An 18,732-nucleotide genomic window follows, 5' to 3' on the forward strand; every position below is an offset into this window, starting at 1 on the left:
TGGTGTCCATCTTCTGCTATATCATTGCTTTTACCCTGGAAAAAATTGTGGGCAAGCTTACGGGACGAAACTCCGCCGCCACGAGGCGGAACCTTGGCGGAATCAATCTTGGGCTCTGGCAGAGCTGTTCTGCTGGGGACACTTCCCTCCGGGAGGGGGAAATCATCACCAACGTCATCACCAACGATCCTCTCATCGGGAGGGGGTCAATCTCCCTCAACATATTCACCAGCACCATCTCCTCTCAAACCCTAGTTCATCTCTTGTATCCAATCTTGTATCCAAAACCACAAATTGGTGCCTGTGGGTTGCTAGTAGTGTTGATTACTCCTTGTAGTTGGTACTTATTGGTTTACTTGGTGGAAGATCATATGTTCAGATCCTTAAGGCATATTATTACACCTATGATTATGAACATGAATATGCTTTGTGAGTAGTTACTTTCGTTCCTGTGGACATGGGTGAAGTCTTGCTATTAGTAGTCATGTGAATTTGGTATTCGTTTGATATTTTGATGAGATGTATGTTGTCTTATCCTCTAGTGGTGTCATGTGAACGTCGACAACATGACATCGTTAGGTGCTGATTTGGATCCACATGTTTCATGCTATGGTTAGGTTTACCTTAATACTTTTGTTGTAGTTGCGGATGATTGCAATAGGGGTTAATCATAAGTGGGATGCTTGTCCAAGTAAGGGCAGTAGCCAAGCACCGGTCCACCCACATATCAAATTATCAAAGTACCGAACGCGAATCATATGAGCGTGATGAAAACTAGCTTGACGATAATTCCCATGTGTCCTCGGGAGCTCCTTTATCATTATTAGAAGTTATCCAGGCTTATCCTTTGCTACATAAAGGATTGGGCCACCTGCCTGCACCTTATTTACTTTGTTTACTTGTTACTCATTACTATTTATCTTATCACAAAACTATCTATTACCTACAATTTCAGTGCTTGCAAAGAAAACCTTACTGAAAACCGCTTATCATTTCCTTCTGCTCCTCGTTGGGTTCGACACTCTTACTTATCGAAAGGACTACGGTAGATCCCCTACACTTGTGGGTCATCCGCGGGTCTCTTCCGCCTTGTTGACGAGGTGGAGAAGGAGGAAGCTAGCTGCTCGGACGCGCCGGTGCAGGCGGAGAAGGAGGCGGAGTGCCGCCATGCGCCGGAGAAGGAGGCTGCGTGCCCTGATCACTCGCTGGAGGAGGAGGCGGAGGAGCAGGCGGAGTGCCCTGACTCACCGGAGGAGGAGGAGGAGGCGGAGGCGTCCAGTTCAGAAGGTTGATGAGCTCCTTCTGCCATAGGCATGGAGTCTTCAGAGAAGAACCCAGCCGAATCTCCCCTTCACCCATAGGATGGTCAAGCTCGAGGTCCTCAAATCCTTCCGTTATTTCATCCACCATCACCATAGCATATCCGTCTAGAATCGGTCGGCAGTGGTAGGTTGCGCCAGGTTTAGTAGGTAAAACAGAGCCAACAGCCGCCTTGACTTTCAATTTCATCTATGGCGTCATAATGTGGCAATGTTGATACTCTGTGATAGCATCCACGGGGTAGCTAGTAGGAGCCGTGAAGACAGGCTCCAGCTGAAGCTGCTCGGTGCAAGCCACGCTGCTTCTCCGCTGAGATGGCGGGGTAGCTTCAGGGGAAGCTTTGGCAGTTCGTTTGCTGCGATTTGCTTCTCGTTCCTCTATCGCAGCTACCCCTGCGTGCAGCGCCTGCAGTTGGCTATGCTCCACTTTCTTCCTCCTCTCCTGGCATTTGTAACCCCCTGCGTCCGGAAACCAAGCCTTCCATGGAACGGAGCCCGGCGTGCCTCGTGTCCGTCTAGGGTGCTCAGAATTCCCGAGGGCCATTGTGAGCTCGTCCTTCTCTCTGTCTAGAACAAATGTCCCTTGCTGCGCTGCCTCGATATACTCCTGAAGCCTCGTGACGGGTATTCACAGTTGCTCGTCCGTCCAAACGCACTTCTCTGATACAGGGTCCAAGGTTCCACCAACCCCGAAGAACCAAGTCCGACAATGGTCTGGCCAGTTCAATGTCTCTGGTACGACCCCATTATCAATCAGGTCATTCTCAGCCTTGGCCCACAACGGTCGGGCTTTGAGGTAGCCACCTGACCCCGTGCGATGGTGATGCTTCTTCTTCGCAGAATTTTTCTTGTTTGTCGTTGACATCTTCTTACTCTTGGCCGATATCTTGTGGGCCACAAATGCGGGCCAGTGATCTCTTCTCTTATCTTCTCAAACCGGCCGATGAATTCTGGTGCAATTTCTTTGTCGACAAACGTTTTCAACTCATTCTTCCACCTCCTGAATAGTTCTGCCATCTTCTTAAGAGCATGAGCCTTGATCAATTGCTCTATAACTGGCTTCTCCGGATCCTCCTCTGGCGATAGGGTGAAATTTGCCTTAAGCGTTGTCCAAAGATCTTCTTTCTGCATATCAGAGACATAAGAAACCTCAGGGTATTCCTTCTTAGGCTTTAACCATTGGTCGATACTGATCGGGATCTTGTCCCTAACAAGAACCCTGCACTGATTAGTAAATGCTTCCTTTGTCCGGTACGGTTCAATCGGCTTGCCATCACGCGCGATTGGTGTGATCTCAAACCTTTCATCCGGGCGTAACTTTTTCTTCGGGCCTCGTCTCTTTACCGAAGTTGTGCTCAATCCGGAGGGCTAGAAAAACGAAGAAAGACGAGAGTTAATTAATATGTGTACATACGAAAACAATGAATGCATCAATTAGCTAGTCAACACAGGCTTAACTAATATATATACCTGGCCAGACTCGGTTCGGTCACCGGAGCCGTCATCACGGTCTCCTTCTTGTACCGGCATTGGGTCACCGGAGCCATCATAATCATAGCCTTCTTCTTGTACCGTCATTAATGGGTCACCGGAGCCATCATAATCATAGTCTTCTTCTTCACCCTGTCCTTCCAGACCTTCGGTGTCGTTGAGAAACGACAAGACGACATGACTTCCTTTTGCAATTATGTTCCCCAACATCGCTTTTGTTGCTTCATCTCTGGGGTGCTCCATAGTTTCTGCAAATATTTACAACATGGCAATTATTATTCAAACATGACGGATGAATATATTAGTGGTAAACATAGAACTAGCTAGCTAATCACAATAAGGAATCCTATTAGTGGCCCCGACGCTGCTTCTCTAGGGTTTGGGGTGGCCTCGGCAACGCTTCAAGGGTTTGGCGTGGCCTCGACAATGCTTCAAGGGTTTGGGGTGGCCTCGACGACAACGCTCTTTTAACTTGGTAAATTTGGGTGGCCTCGAGAGAGTTTGTCGGGTCGGGGCACGGCGGGAGGGGGTAGGAAACCGACATCGTTTTTTCTAGGGTTTGGGTGTCCTCCAGAGTTTTGGTCGAGCGAGAGGGCCGGGGGTGCTCCGGTGGTATAAGTTATCACGGTCGAAAGGGTGACCCTCGACCCTCTGCCCTAGTTCCCGACCCTCGACCCTCTGCCCTAGTTCGCAATAAAAAAGAAGAAGAAAAAAAAGAGGAGAAGAAGAAGGAATAGAGGAGTAGAAGAAAAAAAGTCTTCCACTCCTCTATTCCTTCTTCTTCTCCTCTTTTTTTTCTTCTTCTTCCTCTTCTTATTTTTTCTGACGTCCCCCCTCACGTAAATGCTGTGAAAACACTTTATGAAAACGCGGTGGTGGCCGAGCCGGGCGGTTTTCTTTTCCTTCTTCATTTTTTCCTTTGTTTTTTCTTATATGTTTTTTTTCGTTTTCACTCTACATTTTCGTAGATATGAAGAAAATAAAGTTTCTATACAAAAGTGCACAATTTTTATGAACAAATTACAACATCTAAATTAACTACACATATAAATAAATATAGCTACACATCTGAAATTTTCCTAATCTGAAACTAAATTAAACATAAACTAAAATAATCTATATATATGAACATATACATAAATTGACAAAAAAATACATTTATGAAAAAAATACTATGAACATGTACACACATATATACACATACACACACATATACAACGAAAAAATACATTTATGAAAAAAAATACTATAAACATGTACACACATATATTCACATACACACACATATACACAAAAAAATACATTTATGAAAAAAATGCTGGGCAGGGGCGGCGGGGCGGCGCGCGGCGCCAGCGCAGGGCAGGGGCGGCGGCGCTGCGGCCGTGCAGGACAGGGACGGCGCACGGCGGCAGCAAAGGGCAGGCGCAACGGCAGCGCGTGGCACATTCTAATAAACTACGCAATGAATATGACTTCACCTTGGTCATTTGGCTTGAAAGCCATGAAAGGTCATATGCGATAGCCTGTTTTGTGAAGGATTTTTTTTCAAATTTCTCATATTGAAAGTTTGCTATTTTTCCTTGCAACTAGTACACATAAGAGGACTCCATGCGAAAGGATCACATTTTTTGAATTTTTATTCTTTTTCTTTCATTTCCTCCAAAACGGGGTCAAAATAGTCGGCATGACTATTCATGGCAAGGGGTTGAATATCTCAAAACTTTAAGTGGTTCTTCCATATAATGACTATTTGTGTACCTAAAACTATTTTTTGCTAATTTTTAGGACAGAGCTATCACACACTTGTAGTTCAAAATTGAATTACTTTCGGGAAATTGACATAAAGCAATTTAAATGTGCAAAAGTAGTTAGAAATCTAGAAAATCCATTAAACTTGGAAATTGTGTACAAAATAAGGTCTACTTACTGTGGAAATCGAAGTGGTGCCATTTTGCACCATGTTATTTGTACTTGCTTCACACAAAAAAATACCATTTTTGACACTTAGAAAGTGAAAAAATTATTGTTTGTACAAAAAAGTTGGAAAATCACTTGGCAACATCGTTTGTAATGGCAAGATGCGCCTATATGTCCAATATGGGCACATTATAATAAACAATGAAAAAATATGGTCATCACCTTGGGCATTTAAGACAATATTTTGGCATGGAAAAAAGAGTAATTAATATGGCCTAAAACGAAAAAGTACTCAACAGGAAGATTATTCGTATCGTCAAAATTAAAAACTTTGCTTTTTGGACCATCTTCATCCGAGGTCGTATGCAATCTCGACAGCCAAAACAATGCAGGGAAGTGAATACCCCTTTTGCCGAGTGCAACACTCGGGAAAGACACCCTTTTGCCGAGTGTACCTCTTGGCAAAGGTTTTTTTTTTTTGCCATGCACCACTTTTGCCGAGTGTTTTGTCCACTACACTCGGGAAAGCACATGTTTACCGAGTTTCGCCTTATTGCCGAGTATTTTTTCAATGACACTCGGCAAAGATATGTTTGCCGAGTGCCCAACGAAATGCACTCGGTAAAGACGTCGACACTCGGCAAAAAGGAATTTTCCAGTAGTGTAGCTAGTACTACCACTAAAATGCTTGAGATCCTAGATCGGAGAGCTAGGCAAGTGCATCCCCAACTTGACCACTTGGATGAAATTAACTAGCTAGCAAGGCTGGAGCTTAGATCAGAACCTGTTTTGCTGTTTATATTAACTCCTAGTGTCGAGCTTGACAGTTTTGATTAGCTGTAAGACCCTAGACAGGCCGACAATATTAAGGCAAAACGACGTATGGACAGTCAATAGATTGATTGAGCAAGTCTTCTCTTCACACCTCTTGGATGAAATTGTCTTGATTGAGAAATGTATGTTGTTTGGTGTGGAAACCATCGGACTTGGTCCTCGCTAGTTGAATTCAGATACGACGACGCAACTAAAGTTGTATCCCTCGATGGAGGTATTATGTGATGGGTAGAGTTTTTCCTTCAGCGCTGGGAGCGGCTATCTGGAATCTTCACTCATCAACTGGGGAATTTTTATTGAGCATTCTGCTGCTGGACTAGCTACAAAATGACTATGTTCTTACAAGTATTCAAGCAACTCAGCAGGACCGTGGAATCATCAACCATTGATATCCTCTACCAGAAGCTATGCAGACATGCTTCAGCTCTCAGGGAAGAGAGCCCTGGATCTGGCGAATGATCATATCTTCATGTATTTTTCTGAGTGTGGCATGTGTTTCGGCTGTATCGGGTCTGTTGGCATTGAGCCTGTCCATCTGAGAATCTGTACCGTGTATTTTATTCTCATCGAACTGGGGATGTAAAACCTTAAGGTCTCCAGTTCGCTAAAGTCGGGCAACGCCTCCTTTCATAAAAATTTAGGGCAACCATTCCTTGGAACCTTGTCATCATTTCAGTTGTGTTATGGACAGTGTTCAGAACAGGTTCATCACACGTTACAATATGATCAGTACCATGTTAGCAAGAAATGTACATATTTGTGGAATTTTTCTAAAACCAAAATTTCCCTCTATACAAACCCAAGAAACCTAGCACGATTAGAGCTGCTAGACTGGCTTGCTTCGGTGTTAAGATTCCAAGTGCCCCCTCTGACAGTGTTGATTAGCTGCGGTTCTAATGTCAAATTAAGCAAAATGGATCAACGACATCATCGACGCAGTCAAAAACATGTAAGTGCTGCATCACGTTTATCCATTTACTCCTTCTTGGACTACTTAGTTTGTTTAGTTTGAAGGTGTGGTCAAGTTGCATATTTTAACTGTTCCATTTTTTGGGAGAACACTGGTGTCCGTAAATTAGGATCGATAACGACTGAATAGATCTGAAAGTAAGCTTGTTAATTTGGCGATTATCCTTTCTTTTTGATATTTTTGGGCGATTATGCTTCACAAAAGCTTGGATATATGCTCTGAATTGTTGGCTGGAAATGAAACGGGCAAGTGCTCCACAAGAGCTTGGATATATGCTCTGAATTGTTGGCTGGAAATGAAACGGGCAAGTGCTTCGCAAGAGCTTGGATATATTGCTGTGAGTACTATTCATGTCAAGAAGCACAAGTCTGAACAAGTGTAGCAAAATCTTATTCTTTGTACTATCTTTTTTCTCTGTATATATGTACAATGTGTAGTGACAAATCAGCAAAATATACATAGTCTAGCTAATTAAGTTCTACTTTTTCTTCTATGTATACATGACTAGATGGTGGGCGTCATTATGTTGAGCAGTGAAACTCTGGTCTGCACCACGCTCCTGAACACCAAGTCGCAGGCGCCGTCGCACTCGTGGAAGCACCGTTCCAGCGCGTCCAGTCTCTCCATGGCCACGAAAATATATATTAGAGCACATGCACCCAGGCCCTCTCTATCTAGCCATCCATTTTCTGCTTTAAGATTCGTGCAAATACATTTCTCTTTTTTGTTTCTCCCACATGGAATATATCTTGAAGTTCAAACCTATGCAGTGTGACAAAGCTTTCTGAGTAGAATCTAGGATAAATCATACAGATTATTTTGTCAAACATAAATATACAAAATACATTTTATTTGATAAAAAAATCATATATTTATTATTTATGTCGAACCAAAAATTCTGAAAGATTTATCCTAAATTCTAGTTAGAAAGCTTTGCCATCCTGCATAGGTTTGAACTTCAAGATATGTTCTACGTGGGAGAAGCAAAACAAAGAAAATTTCATATAGAAACATAGTTGTGTCGCACAGATCTTAAAGCGATATTGAAGAGCTAGGATAGCAGGGCCTGGGTGCAAGTGCACTAAAAATCCACGTCCTCCATGGCCACCACCGCCGTCTCCGGTGCGGTGGCCTTCTTGGTGGCGAATGCCGGAATAAACGTGGACATCTTCTTGCAAGACAACGCGGCAGACGACATGGACGCGGCGGCCGAGAACACGGCCGCAGCGCTGGCAGCCGCCGAGCGCAGGCCATCTCGGTGTCCTCGCCGCTAACGGCGACGAGGTTCAGGCTCACGCACTTGGTGGAGATGGCGAAGACCGACGCGGCGAGGCGGGCAAGGTCCTTCTCGGTCTTGTGGTGGGACCTGGAGGCGGACGCGAGCCTGCCCGTGTCCCCTCTGCGGAGTGCAGTGCGGGACTCGTCGGCGGCCTGCCTGAGTGAGAGGAGGCACTCCTGGAAGCCCTGGTGCGCGTCGGCGAGGAGGAGGAAGGCGTCTAGAAGGTGGTCGGTGGTGTTGCCGGTGGCGCATCGAAGCGCAGCACCAGCCTTCGGGAGGCGGAGGAGGTCGGCGAGCGCGGCGTGGAGCGTGTGGATGGCGGCAAGGTTGGCATGGAGCGACGCCGTAGTGTCCTGCTGGATCCAGGAGCGGAGGGCGGCGATGCGGGCTTTGAGGTTGACAAGGAGCGGGTGGGAGGAGGTCGTGCCGGGGAGGCTAACGGAGCGGACGTGGCGGGACGGCTTTGAGAATGACCTCGCCGGGGTGAGAGGGAAGGAGATGGAGCGGCCGAAGTTGGGAGCCATTTCGATGGATCGCCGGCTGGCTGGAGAACTGAGATGAGATGTGAGAACTGAGGAGACCGTAGACGTGCTATATATGCAATGCAAGGAGGAGGCTAGCAACAGGGTGGCTTGACATGCAAGAGGTGGTTGCACGTGTGGGTTGCCGGGCAGCGGAGTACGTGGGGGACATGATCCGCCGGTGGAGGAGTGCGTGGGGGCTTTAGTGGAAAGGAGGGGAAAGGAGCAAGGGAGGGGGCGCCCCCCAAGCCCAATCCGAATTGGGAGGGCCCCCCCCCCTTTCTTCCTCCCTCCTTCCTCTTCCTTCCTTCTCCTTCTCCAAATAGAAAAAGGAGGACTCCTACTCCCGGTTGTAGTAGGACACCTCCCTTGAGCGCGCCTCCTCCTCTTGGCCGCCCCCCTCCTCCACCCCTTTATATACGGGGGAGGGGGCCACCCCATAGACACAACAATTGATCCTTGAGATCTCTTAGCCGTGTGCGGTGCCCCCCTCCACCATAGTCTACCTCGATAATATCGTAGCGGTGCTTAGGCGAAGCCCTGCGTCGGTAAAACATCATCATCGTCACCAGGCCGTCGTGCTGACGGAACTCTCCCTCAAAGCTTGGCTGGATCGGAGTTCGAGGGACGTCATCAAGCTGAACGTGTGCTGAACTCGGAGGTGCCGTGCGTTCGGTACTTGATCGGTCGGATCGTGAAGACGTACAACTACATCAACCGCGTTGTGCTAACGGTTCCGCTTTCGGTCTATGAGGGTACGTGGACAACACTCTCCCCTCTCATTCCTATGCATCACCATGATCTTGCATGTGCGTAGGAATTTTTTTGAAATTACTACGTTCCTCAATAGGAACCAATGGGAGGGGTCGCCTGCTTTACTTTCCAGCCTCTTTGGCACTATGGATTTTCTCTACGGCCATACTTTTGCTATCTTCTGACGTGTAGTGGAGGAGTGGTGGGTTACCGTTCGTTGGTGGTGGATGGGGGCTCGACGCTCATGTGGTGTGCTTCGGCCAGCGTGGTGATTGTTGGTGTTGCTGGTCTTCCTGGGCAACGGCCTCTACATGGTGTGATTGGTCCTGCCGGTGGTGTGATTAGCTACGCTACTGCCCGTAGATCCAGTTTATTGAAGGTAGGTGGTGGTGGAGGTGCAGGTGCTCGGGTTGTGCTGTTCTCAACATTGTTCATCTCCTTGGTGTACTTCTTCCATGGCCTCTCCCCAAGATGGGGAGAGCCCCCCCCCCTCTAGTCCTTGGCATCTCCCCTAGATGCGGAGAGGGTCCCCATCTAGTCCTTGGCCTCCATGGATTCTGGTGGGCAGGAGCCCCTCCGAGATTAGATCTCCCCTCTAGTCCTTGGCCTCTCCCCTCTAGTCCTTGGCTACATGGCTTCTGGAGAGCGGGAGCCCCTTCGAGATTGGATCTCCCCTCTCCTTTTCTCTCTATTTCGGAACTGTTTCTGTGGCTGAGCACCATTTCTTAAATATCCAGAGATCCATAACTCTGACCTGGCTGATATTTTACATTGTGTTCCCTCTAAAATTAGCTTTCTTGGGGCGAAAGAATGGCCCCAACCAACTTAGAGAACCTCCACACGGTCACCTGGCATGCCCTACCTTGCAGGGAGTGCTAGTAGGGGCAACACTCTAGAATACATCAAACTTTTATTTACTCATAACATAGAAAATATAATGACTACAAATGAATGTCTAGCAGTGTACCAGGTTATGGAATGATCTATCATAGTAAAGGCATCGAAAAATGGACAGACCTTGAAAATACCATGCCCGCTATATGATAATGAAACTCAAGTAATGTAATGCAAATTAACAATGGAAGTTGCATGACAATATATTTAAGAATGGCTATGAAAATGACATAATTGGTAGGTTTGTTGGCTTTTTTTAGGAGACATGTGTAGGAGAACAAGAGGAAGTACTCCCACGGTGTTTGGTTGCACTGGCGAAGTATACACCATGTCTCAATGTGAGAGTGGGTAGTGTACGGTACCGGAAAGGCTAGCAAAATATGGATGTGAGAGTGGGTAATGTACGCTACCGAAGTGCATAGAAGACCAAAAACTCACATTAGTCATAAAGAACTCAAATACTTATTACTGAATCCTAGTATCCCATCTCGAAGCAAACACAACCCTCGCGCCCCCTCGGGGGAGGTTGGGAGGAGTTAACAATGATCAGTACGCACGCGAGTGCCACTTTAAGATGTCCCTACACTCTGACCTCACCACTAATACCAACAACTTCCACTTTTATGTTAATTAATGAGTGTACGACTCCATGAAATTTAACACCGATAATCAATACTCAACGTTAACCATTTACTTACACAATCACCTATCACTCCTTCAATATCGCAAAGAATCCACATTAAAAATTATTTTTTGTAGAGTATTTTTGGGGAACGCGTAAGCCGAGAGTCGTTTATTGGGCGTGCTCGGGTTATAGATAGCTCCGTCATGGAGTGGTTTGTAGTCTTCATGATCGCCACGTGGCAATGGCCGTTGCCGAGCCTAGATGTAAGGCGAGTGCCTTTTTGGGCTATGCCGAGATAGTAGGTAGGCCGAGATCCTTTTGTTCCAACCACTCCGCTTATTATTAATTAAAGGATCTTCTTTTTTTGCCGTGCGTTTCTCATTTCATACTTGGCTTATTTAGATGTAAGCTGAGTACCCGTGTTTCTGCACTTGGTTTATGGTCTGCCACGCAGCAACCTGTGATTATTCTGAAGTGCTTTTGTTATGATTCATGTTGACATAAGATAATCATTTTCCATGATTCATGTTGTACGGCCTACTGATTTAATCCTACCAAACAATATTGCAGAACAAAGAACAAAATTATTTGTTATATTGAATTGTAATAACTAAAGGTAATGTAGATTATGTGCACATTATATAGCAGAAATGGTCTGCCATTCACCGCATCATATCATTAGTATTAGGTGGTCCGGCTATATTTTTTTGGAAAAGGGGACGTGCCCCAGCCTCTGCATCAGAAAGATGCATACGGCTCATATTATTAAAAGGATAAACCAGTAGCATAGTACCGAAAGGTCATAGTAGAAACTATAACAAAATCTGTAAATAAGAAAAGCCCAAAGCCACAACCGGCTGGCAAAACAATAGGATCAATACATGTCTATCCTATTACATGACCGCCATCCAAACCGGTTGAAAATATCCCGAGCTATCATCTCCCATCGGGTAGACGCAGTAACCAAACGCTCCCTGGCCTCCGTCGGAGTGAGTAGCGACCACGTACGGATGAACGCCGTGGCCATGAAGATAACCTGCAAAAAGTGAATGTTTGTTGATCGGTTAAAGACTAAGTCATTTCTGCAATTCCATATTGCCCACAAAAGTGCACAAACGCCAACCCGAATGTGTCTTGCAATGTCAGAATCCACCCCATCTAGCCATGTTCCAAATAACATACTAATAGAGGTGGGCTGACTAATATTAAAAGCAATATGAACCGACCGCCACAGAATCTTAGCCAACGGGCAATCGAGAAAGAGGTGTTTGATGTTTTCAGAATGATCACAGAAGCTACATCGAGACGGACCTACCCAATTACGTTTTGCAAGGTTATCCTTAGTCAGAATGACTTGTTTATGCACAAACCACATAAACACTTTAATACGTAAGGGTACTTTAACTTGCCAAACATGTAAGGAGGTAGGGATGACAATAGAGTTAATGACATCCTGATACATTGATTTGACCAAGAACACACCGTTCTTAGTAAGTTTCCAATGCAACTGATCAGGGTGAGAAGACAACCGGACATCCATTAAACGACGAACCAGATGGAGCCAGGCCTCCCAACGATTTCCAACAAGCGTCCGCCTAAAGTTGATATTGAGGGGAACGGATTGTAAAACAGTAGAAACATAGGCACCTCTACGTTGGACTATGTTATACAAAGAAGGATATTGAAGTGCTAGTGGGGTCTCCCCAAGCCAGTATCCTCCCAAAACCTCGTCGTGGTACCATTCCCAACAATAAATTTAGTCTTGTTGAAAAAGATTTGTTTAACTCTCATCAAACCCTTCCAAAAGGGCGAGTCAGAAGGTCTCACAGTCACCTGAGCCAAGGTTTTAGCAAAGAGATATTTATTGCGTAAAATCTGTGCCCAAGTGGCCTCCGTCTCAGATGACAACTTAAAAAGCCACTTGCTAAGGAGACATATATTTTTGATTTCCAGATTTTCAATACCTAGGCCACCTTGGTCCTTAGGTCTGCAGATAATATCCCACTTCGCAAGTCTATACTTCCGTTTAAGCTCATCAATTTGCCAAAAGAATCGAGATCGATAGAAATCTAACATTTTCCTAACTCCGAGCGGAACCAAGAAAAAGGATAACAGAAACATAGGCATACTAGTAAGGACCGAATTAATCAGAATTAATCGACCTCCATATGACATGAGCTTTCCTTTCCAACAGCTCAGTTTCTTTTCAAAACGATCCTTAATACATTTCCACTCAATATTAGTTAGCTTACGATGATGAATGGGTATACCTAAATACGTAAATGGTAAAGAACCCAATTCACATCCGAACAATTGTTGATACGAGTCCCGGTCATCATTTGCTCTTCCAAAGCAAAACAATTCGCTTTTGTGGAAGTTGATTTTAAGCCCAGACAATTGTTCAAATAAGCAAAGCAGCAGCTTCATGTTCCTTTCTTTCGCTATATCATGTTCCATAAATATGATAGTATCATCAGCATATTGAAGAATGGATATCCCGCCGTCTACTAGATGTGGAACCAGGCCACCTACCTGTCCTGCATCCTTTGCCCGACCTATTAAAATAGTCAGCATATCAGCCACTATGTTAAACAGGATCGGTGACATAGGGTCTCCTTGCCGTAGCCCCTTGTGTGTTTGAAAATAATGACCCACGTCATCATTCACCTTAATCCCGACACTCCCTTTTTGCGTTAAAGAGTCAATTTGATTTCTCCAGGCCGAATCAAAACCTTTCATACGCAAAGCTTGTTGAAGGAAAGGCCATTTGACTTTATCATATGCTTTTTCAAAATCCACTTTAAAAACTACGCCATCAAGTTTTTTGGAGTGGATTTCATGGAGCGTTTCATGCAAGACAACAACCCCTTCCAGGATGTTTCTATCCGGCATGAAAGCTGTCTGGGACGGCTGAACTACTGTGTGTGCTATTTGTGTAAGCCTGTTTGTCCCCACCTTAGTGAAGATTTTGAAACTCACATTTAGCAGACAAATGGGTCGAAACTGCTCAATCCGAACAGCCTCTGTCTTCTTAGGCAGAAGAGTTATCGTCCCCAAATTTAGCTTGAACAATTGAAGCTGCCCCTCAAAAAACTCGTGAAACATGGGCATCAAGTCTCCCTTGATAAAATGCCAACACTTCTTGTAAAACTCCGCCGGAAACCCGTCCGGCCCTGGAGCCTTGTTGTTCTCCATTTGAGTAATAGCCTCAAACACCTCTTTCTCCGAGAAAGGAGCAGTCAAGAGCTCATTCTCGGCAGTCTCAAGTTGAGGCACATCCTCAACCCTAGACTCATCCAACGACACGAAAGTCTCTACCGGGGGACCAAACAACTGTTTATAATAATTGGTAATATAATCTTTGAGATTATCCTGACCAACTATCGTCCCTTCATCTTGTTCTAATTGGAAAATTCTTTTTTTATGATGCTTCCCATTCGCAATCATGTGAAAGAATTGAGTGTTATCCTCGCCTTCTACGATTTTGCGAACCTTGGCTCGCAATGCCCACTTCAATTCCTCCTCACGGAGAAGCTTTTTAAGCTGCATCTCTGCATCTATCTTTGTTTCCAACTCATTGGAATCCAAGATAGAGGTTTCTGCTTTAGCTTCGAAAAGGAACACAAGTTATAAGATTATCATTCAGTGACCTCCCTAAATTTCTTGGGTTTCTGTTCCTCTGAAAAAAGGAACTTTCAGGACAGAGATCACAACATCGTAGCTTCTGACTAAGTAGAAAAGTAATCCAATGGTTCAGTACAGTAGGTTAACTCGGACTCAACAAGGTCATCCATATCAGTCTGATAGCATTTCATTGACACTGGAGCATTCGCGTATACATAATCCACTGTACTTGTAGGTTCTGTGTGTACCGGGCCGATGTGAGCACCAGAAGCAGGGTGTATTATTTTTCCCATACCGGCCTCACAAATTGAGCACCGTCCTATCAGAAAAATAGATGATTATGCTTGAGTATTAAGACGGCAGGAGAAAGACTTTATGTATTGCAATTTGAATTAAGAAAAACAAATATAGTTACCAGGAAATGGATTGTTGGCATCATAATAAGGAAGCGGGCAGCAAAACGAACCACCACCAGATTGTTCGCTCTGAGATTTTGACATCTGAAGTTGAGCAAAAAAGAGGACTCGTGGTGCTGAACCCTCTCGAGCCGCCAGGAAGTTAACATGGTAGCAATAAGAATACAACACCCTATGTTCCTCCACACCGCAGATCATTTCCAGATTATACAATGTTTCCTACACAAACGGTCAACGGCATTAGAACTGCAAGTAAAATGATTCTTGTGCCATCTCTAGCTAATACCATACTTGATCACATTTCACTTAATAAGGGTCAAGATTAGAAAGGCAGCTTACCCAAGGATGTTGAATGGCGTAGAGGCGGAGGAGTTCGTCAAGCTCTCCACGAAGAAAGATTTGCTTCTGTTCCAACCTCTGCTTCATAGCTGTAATCTCCGGAAACCTTGCCATACCAATATTTTTTGGAGAAATCCCATACAATGGCAATGATAATTTGTCTTTGCACACTAGGTGTAATTTTATGATGGTGGCATCACAGAGAGGGTTTCCTCCATCTCTAAGTATCTTGGTCAGGATGGATGCTGTATACCACGGAGAAGCCTTTGGGGATGAGAGCTTGGAGACAGGGTCCAACATGCCATAGCAGTGCCCTGCCACCAGTATACCACGGAGAAGCCTTTGGGGATGAGAGCTTGGCAGCTTGGCGAGAGCTTCGACATAAAATGCATGTATGTTGTCGACGAGAGACATCTTAATTGACTCAATGTGCTGGCACGTGGGCTCTGCATCGGCAACCTCCATCGGAGTGTGCATGTGGAACCCCGGGAAGAGACCGATGGAGGATCTGATCTTGCTGAATATAGCCTTGGATGAACGCAAGTTGGCAAGGTTGAATGTTGTCTGGTGCTGGAAGGTAAGTGTTGCTGCCATGCTGCTTCCTTGGCCATTGAGGTTGAAACAGTAACGAGGGCAGGACTCGGAGTCCGTTCCGCTGCTTGGAGCACGAGGCAACGTGAGGTGCTGGTTAGCTGGAACCATAAGGTGTTGGTAGTGCAAAACCTTTATGAAGGTTTCCACGTCATCGACGCCTAGGCAGCGCCCTTCCTCCAATGTTAGCAGCAACGATCTCATGGCCTCCGTGGGCTGCTCCTGGAAGAGCAGCAAAAGATCGTCGGGCATCGGATGATCGACTTTGATTGCTGCGATGCGGAGGGCAAGCTTGGCCCGGTCACGGAAGAGTTCGGAGTGGCAGACTGCGATGTGGTTTTCCTGCATGATGGTGTTGGACTGTCTGAGTTCCATCTCAGCAATGCAGATGGCAACAAGCAAGTCACCACCAGATAGGTGGATGCAGAACCTGGCCTGCTCTTGGGAGAGATACCGGAAATAAACCTGCATGAATGCAATGAGGGCACAGTAGGAGTCAAAGGCAATCCCTGACCACGTTTTGCGGATATGAGGGTTGATAGGTGCTGGCGGGATCAGGTACTCGGGTGGCGAATAGAGGCCGGCACGGCGATGGCAGAGCAGATTTAGGCTGTTTAGGATGATGTTGGAGACGGGGTCGAGGATGCCGATGCAGTGGCCGCCGAGATAAGTGCACTCGACGAGGTCCGGCATGGCGTCCGCGGGGAGTCGGCGGAATGCCTCGAGGTAGGCCTCCTCGATGGGCTTGTCCGTCGCCTGTTTCAGTATGGAGCGAACGACTTCCACGCCCTTGTCGCCGTGGGAGCACGATGGCCACACCAGTGGCTCGTAGTTCTCGATCCGACTCCTCCGGCGCCGACGCATCTCAAAACCCCACCTCTGAATTGTTGAAGAGTGCATCATCTCCGTCTCACCGTCGCGGACCGCCATATCTCGGACCTCGTCGCCCATGATCGCTGTATAGCCATGGTAGTAGTCCAGCAGCAACTGCTTCAGACCCACGGCCTGCACCTCGCCCTCGTCGACCATCCTCCCGTGGGCTCGATTTGGCGAGAAAGGAAAGTGTTGGCTAGATTTTGTCCCGGTGGGGAATTTGTAGAAGGGGAGTCCGAGACCGACGAGGGGAAGGGTCACGACTCACGACTCGGGTCCGGATGTTTTGACCGACCGATCTCGTCGAAGGTCGAACATATACGTACGTGTGCCCCACGTACGTTTCGCTATGCCCACCTTGGTTTCCAACCACGCCACGTAGGTGAAGCCGCAAGGGAGTTTGGGAAGCTGAGGCAGCGACATCACGTCTCTGGATTGAGGTGCGTACGAGTGCTTTAGGGCATGTACAATGATCGATAAGGTAGTCTTATCTTAAATCTTGCATGTAATTTAGAGATGACAAAAAAACATGTCTACAATGGGTCATCTCTTAGCCTTATCTTCAATAACTAGTTATTTTTAAACACATGATGAGACATATTGTGCTAAGAGATCATCTCTTGCCTTCTCTTAATTAAGAGAAGACAAGTCTGATCTTATGATTTCTCTCTCCTCCACCTCATCATTTAACCTACGTGGCATTGCTAAGATAAAACCATTGTACATGCCCTTATCCACTGCTGTTATATGCTTATTATGCACTTTTACTAAGTGTTTTCAATTACGGTGCAGTTGGATCCTTAATTGGGGATAATCAAACTTGCTAGTACAATATTGTACAGCATGGTCGCTAATGCACATGAGCTGTGAACGATAGATGTTATGATCTCTGCATGGCATTAGAGGCTTCACTGACATAGTGGCTATAATTTTCATGCCATTCAGGCCAACACACATTGCAGGAAAAAACACATGTCCCCCAGTAACTATACATATGCTAAGTGTTAAAACACGGGTTCACGGCTTATTGGAATGTAAGCTGAGTACACTACCAGAAAAACTTGGGTTGCCGACGGCCAAACCTATACCACGACACCCGTCGGCATAAATGGTGCTATGCCGACGGCTAAGGACAGGCCGTAGGCGTAGAAAAGCCGTCGGCATAAATCCATATATGCCGACGGGGCCGTCGGGACCGCTCGAGATACGCCTATGGGGCCCGTCGCCATAGGAGCGGCCGTCGGCATAGCCCGGGCCAACCTACAAGGTCAGCGCTGACCGTGTGGCGGCGTTGAGTCTACGCCGACGGGTGGTAACGGCGGCCGTCGGCATAAACCTGGCCCATACCCCTCTGCCACGTCATCGATCCGAGTGCGCAGCTATGCTGACGGCGGTGTCATCGGCATACGTTTATTTAGTTTTATTTTTAATTTTGCTTTATACTACCTATGGCAAAGGTATGCCTACGGTATAGCCGTCGGCATAGGTCCCTCTGCCATGTCATCGATCCGTGTGCCATGCCACGTCATCGATCCGTGGGACTGCACCTCCGTGTGTGCACAGATATGCCGACGGCCTTGCCGTCGGCATACTATTATTTTACTTTTTTTATTTTTACTAAATTTTCTTATTTTTACTTTATTTTAGTTTTTGTTTTTGCATAACATAATTATGCCTTGTCTAAAAAAAATACCCTTATTGTATATCGATTGCCCCCCGTTACGATCGTCGCTATCGCCATGTCACGGAGGGGGGAAACGGTCGACACGGAGGGAATTCTGATTGGTGGGGGGTTTCAGGGTGTAGCTATGTCACCGAAGCATCGCACGGGTCCCGATGCATATGTGAAAGTGTTCAGGCATGCGTAGACGCCCGTCTTGGGGCTCCGTGTTGTGCCCCCCTGCACGCAATGCAGTGCCACCGTCACTTGGAGGGGGCCAAACCCCGGAGACGTGTGCCGCCTCTTCGGACATGCCACCACACCACCCCACATGTATGAGGGCCCGGTGCGACGCTCGGGTGGCATTGCTAGCCCCCCCTAGGGCCCCCGTCCCGCGTAACCCTGTGGCATTTGACCACGGGATCTAGCCCTTTGACTTTGCACGGACGGGCTTTGAGCAGTGGACCTATCCACCTGGTTGTGTTAGGTCAGCCCATAGGAACACTTTGGAGCAACATCCGGGCCAGACCCACGGCAAGATACCCTCCGTGTAGACCCGACGCGTCCGTTTCCCCCTCCAGGTGCCGGCGACGGCGCCGTCCGTGAGGGGGGGGCACACCCCAGAG

The 18,732-nt window shown here is 46.6% G+C and overlaps 1 protein-coding gene across 1 annotated transcript; it reads right to left on the reverse strand.

Moving 5' to 3' along the window:
* Window positions 1–13,725: 13,725 nt before the first annotated feature.
* On the reverse strand, window positions 13,726–16,621 carry LOC123161528 (uncharacterized). The gene is made up of 3 exons (XM_044579343.1): window positions 14,983–16,621; window positions 14,643–14,862; window positions 13,726–14,546 (listed from the first exon to the last, which is right to left on the reverse strand). Exons 1-3 carry the CDS (start codon window positions 16,600–16,602, stop codon window positions 14,332–14,334), a joined length of 2,055 nt encoding a protein of 684 aa, XP_044435278.1. The 5' UTR covers window positions 16,603–16,621; the 3' UTR covers window positions 13,726–14,331.
* Window positions 16,622–18,732: the final 2,111 nt, after the last annotated feature.

Source organism: Triticum aestivum, chromosome 7B, assembly GCF_018294505.1.
Source record: "Triticum aestivum cultivar Chinese Spring chromosome 7B, IWGSC CS RefSeq v2.1, whole genome shotgun sequence".
Classification (NCBI taxonomy): Eukaryota; Viridiplantae; Streptophyta; class Magnoliopsida; order Poales; family Poaceae; genus Triticum; species Triticum aestivum.